This window comes from Nannospalax galili, unplaced genomic scaffold (assembly GCF_000622305.1).
Source record: "Nannospalax galili isolate Female #2095 unplaced genomic scaffold, S.galili_v1.0 scaffold77, whole genome shotgun sequence".
NCBI classification, from domain to species: Eukaryota; Metazoa; Chordata; class Mammalia; order Rodentia; family Spalacidae; genus Nannospalax; species Nannospalax galili.
The window spans coordinates 198,275-204,613 of NW_008341457.1; the positions used below are offsets into that span (position 1 = coordinate 198,275).

Below are 6,339 nucleotides of genomic sequence, written 5' to 3' on the forward strand. Positions count from 1 at the left end.
GGGTATCTGACACCTTCTTCTCACCTCCTTGGGCATTGTGTGGCATGGGTACCCTTACGTGAATATAGGAAAAACACTCATACACATAAAAAATAATTAATTAGTTAACTAAAAATAGATCTACCATATGAGCCAGTCATACCACTCCTCAGAATAAACTCAAAGGACTCAGTATCCTAGCACAGAGATATTTGCTCAGCCATGGTGGTTGCTGCTTTTGTCACAATAGCTAGGAAATAGAAACAATCTAAACATCCTTCGGTGGATCATGAAAAGGTGGTACATTTACACAATGGATTTCTAGTCAGCTGTAAAGAAAGATGAAATCATGAAATTCATAAGTAAATGGATGGATCTGGAAACTGTTATACTGAGTACAGTAACCCAGATTCATTAAAAAAGAAAAAAAAAAAGATGTGTGTTCTCTCCCATTGTGGATCCCAGCTCCATGGCAAAGGCCTGGAAGTAGAAAGGAACTGTGTGGGGAGAGGAAGAAGGACTCCAAAGAGGACGGTGTTATCAAGTTGGAAATGGGAAAAATGGGAGGGTGCTATGACTGGAGAGGGGAGAGCAAACATCATACAGAGGGAAAGTGAGAAAGGAGGTGTGAATAATACTTGTTGGTCCAAAATACCATAGGGAAACATTATTTCATAGGCTTACTGAAAAATACATATTGTGTGTGCATGTGTATGTGTGCGTGTGTGTATGTGTGTGTGCGTGCGTGCGTGCGTGCGTGTGTGTGTGTATGTATGTATGTATTTGGTTGCCCCAGACCTGAGAACCCCCACAGCCTAAACTGTCAGCCAACTTGTTTACCTAGCAGCCACTCAGCCCACCCCGTTGATCCAACACCATGAAGAGCTAATCCTGGAAAATCAACTCAAAAGTCATACACACACACACACACACACACACACACACACACCAGCTGAACTGAAACCACCTCTCACATTCCTTTTGCACATCAGGGTAAAGTGGCCCCAAAACTGAACAGCAAGCACTGCTCAGCTGGCCCATAGCCTGACAAGTTGGGAAAACAGCAAACAAAGACAGCAGCAACCATTCAACAAAGATGGCATCGCCTACCCATGCCAAGAAACACCACCACACAAGCCCAATTGTCTAGGTCTTATCACACAAACACTATGAATAACCAAGAAAATCTGTCTCCTCCAGAACTTAGCACCCCATCGTGATGTTCCTGGGGATGGCAACATAGTAGAGCCACAAGACAGTAAATATGTTCAAGGAACTCAAAGTGAACACAAATAAAAGACGGAATTGAAGGCTGTGAAAACATAAGTTGGGTGAAATAACTACAACAATTCAAAACATGACAATAGAATCCAGTGAAGAGGTAATCTCCAAGGAAATTCAAATAAAACTTGAAGCTAAAAACTCAGGAAATCAAAAATTTTAGAAGAAGCAGAAATGAAGTAGAGGAAATGGAACAGAGAACATCAGATCTTGAAGACAAGTTTGTGGAATGGATCTCTCGGTCAAAGAACGTGTCAAATCTAAACCCAGAACAGGATATGTAAGACCTCTGGACATGATAAAAGGACAAATCTACAAGTCACAGGTATACAAAAAAGGAGAAGAAACCAGGTCAAAGGGGCAGAAAATTCTTTTAATAAAATGCTAGATAAAAGCTTCCCAAATCTATGGAAAGAGACACCTATGAAGGTACAAGAAGCACGTGGAAATGTTTAACACAATGGTTAACATCTTTAGTCATCAGATAAACGCAAAGACACTTTGATATTTCATCTTACACCACCCAGAATGACGAAAATCCAAAAACACAAACAAGGACCAGTGCTTGCAAAGATGTGGGGAAAGAGGAACTCTTATCCCACTGCTGGTGGGAGTGCAAACTGGTACAGCCAGGGTGAAAATCAGTGTAGAGATTCCTCCCAAGGGTAGAACTCCATCTACCATATGAGCCAGCCATGCCACTCTTGGCATATACCTCCAAAACTATATCCTACTACAGAGATACAACCTGGATGTCCATCAACTGATGAATGCATAGTGAAAGTATGGCACATTCACATGATGAAACACGCAGCTGTTTAAAAAATGAAATTATGAAATTCACAGGTAAATGGGTAGAGCTGGAAAAATCATCCTGAGCGAGGTACCCGAGACCAAGAAAGACAAAGGTTTCATGTTCTCTCATAGCTGGATGTTAGCCTTGAGTTCTTAGATACACGTTTCAACTTGAACAGCCAGAGAGGTCAGGAAACATAAATGCCCATGGGTTGGGGGAGGCCTTCTGGGACGGGAGCTAGAATGCAGTGATACCAAGTGGGAAAAGATAACAATAGAGTAGGAAGGATTAAAGGGAGTGGGGAATGAGTGGCAGGGAAGAGGGGGAGAATGGGGAGGGATGACTAGCAGTAAAGCTCCTTAGAAACAGTCATATGGAAACCTGCCACTATAGAAACTTAATGTATAAACATATACATTATAAAAAGATTAAAGGGAGTTTCCTTATAGCCAGGGACTGTTGTCCTTACTAGATCCCATAGGCTAGCAAAGTAAAAGCCCAATGCCAGGAATGGGCTCCCTCCTTTGAACCTGTTGTCAAGGGGTCCCATAGACCCTCAAACAATTCTGGCCATTGCCCCTGCTCTTGGTTGCCCACCTGCACTTGATGGTAAGACCTTATTGATGAAGATACTATATACATGAGCCTCAGAACAAACAAGGAGAAATCAAGCTGGTGCTGACTTCAAGGCTTCACCTCTACCAGGTAGGTTTCATAGTCCTGGAAAGTGTTATGTATGCTACCAGAAGAGAAAAGTAAGCATCATCCTTACTCATCTGTGAATCCTGTTAGCTCCAAGTGGCCTCGTTAGATATGCCCCCTGGAGAAACAGTGGCACAAATATTATGGAAGTAACCATCCACTTTCCGATAGGATTTAAGGTCTACTTCATAAGATGAAGCCCATACCTGACATCGGTATCAGGCCTAGGAACCTGTGGCTAGATGGACCACAGACCCTGGGGAGAGCCTACTACTATTATTCTGCTAAATCAATATAGAATTAAACTGACTTTTAATAATTTATTGTTATTAATAGACTCCTAGATAGATTGATGCATCTTTCAACCCTCTTCAGAGAAGCTTCCTCATGCAGGAAATGGTGATTGACCCAGAGACCCATGTCTAGTCAACGTGCAGAGATTAAGAGACTTGCCAGTGCCTGTCCCTGAATTGGACACTTCTGTCAAAACTCTGGGGCCCAAAGCTCGGGGATCATTGTGGAAAAGGACTGCAAGAGCCAGCGGGGGTGGCGGGGGGGGGCCACAAGGAGCAGTTTTCCAGGCAGCTGGGCAGCTATTCATATGAACCCACAGCAATGGCGACAGTATGCACAAGTTCCACATTTGCTTAAGCCAGACAAAATCCCAGCATAAGAGTCGGGAAGTGGAGAAGCTCCAACCCTACCCAAAGAGCTATAGGCAACCAATGGCTGCTGGGAAAGAGAGAGTCCATTTTCTTTAAGGATGGGACATGGGACAGGTTAACCAGGCTGCAATGGATGAACCCACACTAAAGGGCATTTGGGGACACAAACTGACTGGCTAGGCCTTAATATATATAAATGAATAAACAAAATCAGGCAGATAGTATTAAGAAGGGTGCAGAGAAGGAAGGAGGTCTAAATATGATCAAAATATATGGTGCGAAATTTGCAAAGCTTCAATAAAAAATGAAAAATTCTATAGCTAATAAATGCACTTTCAACAAAATGCCAGGATGCAAAATACACTTAAGAATACGTGTAGCCTCCTTACAGACAAGCGACCAAAATACAGAGAAAAAAATCAGAGAGATATTCCCATTAACAATTGACACCCCAAAATAAATACCTTAGAATATAACTCACCTAGAAGTGAAAGAATGCTACAAAATTTAAAACAATACAAAGAAACTGTTATAGACTGATAGGAAGAAAGCACCCGTGTGCATGGACAGAGAGAGTTAGCGTTGTAAAAATGGCCACCTGCCAAAAGCCACTCAGGAAAACAGTGCACACACACACACAAATGGACAGGACAGGAACACCTCTGGCAGAATGTTGCACATTCATTGCTAGGAGACCCAAGTCATCTTGTGATGTCATATCTGTGCAAGTGGACAGCATTATGATGGCCTTGGGGGCTTCATCTCTGGGGGAGGTCTGGAAGCGCCCTTCAAATGTGCAGTGTACAAATCCTTTTGATGGATGTGTATCTAGCTAAAGAAACTTTTATTTGAGATGGCAGGTGAATCTCCAGAAATTCAAGATGTTTCTCCTAAAGATGGATCAAGTAACTCAGAAACGCCTTTCACCTCTCCTCTCTGTGATAACACACGCCATGACTCAGACTTAAGGGCTCTGGTCGAGGAAAGTGCCTTTCAGATTTTGTCTCAGCGATCCTTGATTAGAAACCCGCACTATAGACTCTGTGTCTTTGGGCAAAATGAAGACCACGATTTCTTCTCTATGAACTTTCCTAGGAAACTTTGGAAAATAGTGGAAAGTGATAAGTTTAAGTCTATTTGGTGGGATGAGGATGGAACTTCTATAGTCATTAATGAAGAACTCTTCAAGAAGGAGGTGCTGGAAAGGAAAGCCGCTTTCAGGATATTTGAAACAGAGAGCATGAAGAGCTTGGTCCGACAGCTAAATCTCTATGGATTCAGTAAAATGCGGCAGAGTTTCCAGAGATCGGCTTCTCTCGTTGACTTTCTGGCAGAAGAAAAGGAAGTGTCTGCTTTAAGCAAGCTGCGGTTCTATCGCAATCCAAATTTTGTACGAGGCTGTCCCCATCTTTTAGCAAGAATGAGAAGAAGAGTTGGGATTAAAAATGCTTCTCCGGGAGCTGCCCCCTTAGCTCCAGATTTCAAGACCCGCAGAGCAAAGGACAGCGTGGATAAGCACAATTCTGATGCTACTGCTGAAACTAGGGAGGACGTTAGGGTTTCCACCTCTGCACATTTCAGTGTGCCTCCGACAAGGGAGGCTTCCACAAGCCAGGAGCTTCTTAAAGCAACCAACACAGCCAGAAGGAAGTTTTCTCCATCAGAGAAAGTTCTGACACATCACCAGGCTGCTTTAAATCAGGTGTCCGCTTTCCATGGGCTCTCACACAGCATCCGCACTCGAACAAATGACAACAAAATGAATTTCATTGCAACTTCTACTTGTCAACAACGCATCCTGCCGCCCTTGCGGAAGGGTAATTTTGGACTGTGGGTGGAGCCTTCTACTTTTCCAACTGAGTGTCCTCATTTTTCAGCCAATAGGGCTCCTAATTCTAACCAGCTGCCAAGAGGCAGCCCATCGTTTCCAGCCTCGAAAGAAACTGTGGGGTCTACTGCCTCATGGTCAGCATCATCTCACCAGCCCTCTTCACTACAGCAGCAGCATACTAACCACAAATAATACACAAAACAGAGTACTAGGCTCATCAAAGTCACAGTGATTAAAATTCATGGTCACAAACACCTGAAATACAAGTGCTATTGTCTTATTTGAACAGTAAAATTTTATGTTCACCTCCAAAACCAGACTCTGTTACTAAAGGCACAACATACTTCAGACAGGAGAATTTGAAAAATTGAGCTAGAATTGACCTGGAAGCTCTCTCCCTGGCTCTCACAGTATCACGAGTTTCTATGCACAGCAGTCTAGGGAGATTTCTGATTGGATATGGCCCCCTCCAAACGGGGAGCTCGCACCTAGTACTAGGAACCCAGTCAAAGGCCTGGGGCTGTGGAGTTCATCAGCACTACTTCTATCATGCTGTTAGGCACGTTACCAACCTGCCTCCTAAACATCTATGCTTGTACCCACAGGCTGGCTATGTCCTTAGCTTTGATCCAAGAAGCTTCTCTTTGCAGTGATCTGTTGCATCCAAAGTCCTATGGGCTGCTGAGAAAAAGTGTTTTCTGCAGTGTTTGAATGGACTGTGTGGTAGATATATGTTGGGTCCATTTGATAAATGATATGATTTAACTTGAACGTCTCTCACTGTCAGCATGTCATGCCCGTTGGTGAGGCTGGGGTGCTGAAGTTACCAGCTACTCTGGGTTTGTGGTTATTTGGTGACTTTTTCTCTAGCAATATGTGCTTTATGACAATGGGTGCAGCCCTGTTTGACTATATTTATAATCACATTAAGAATTGTAAAGTCCTCGGATGCATTGCTCCTTTCACCACTGGAAGTGATGTTATTTGGATTGGGTTTTCGTTGCATTTTGTCAACTATTACAAGAGTGGTGCTGGCTGTTTCCTAGTTCCAATTGCTTGAAATGGGTTTTCCATCCCCCACCCCA

General features: G+C 43.2%; 1 protein-coding gene across 1 annotated transcript; it reads left to right on the plus strand.

Annotated features, from left to right (window-relative positions):
- Window positions 1–4,276: 4,276 nt before the first annotated feature.
- LOC103737374 (heat shock transcription factor, Y-linked-like) lies at window positions 4,277–5,446 on the plus strand. Its single transcript, XM_008837231.1, has one exon. It carries the CDS (start codon window positions 4,277–4,279, stop codon window positions 5,444–5,446), a length of 1,170 nt encoding a protein of 389 aa, XP_008835453.1.
- Window positions 5,447–6,339: the final 893 nt, after the last annotated feature.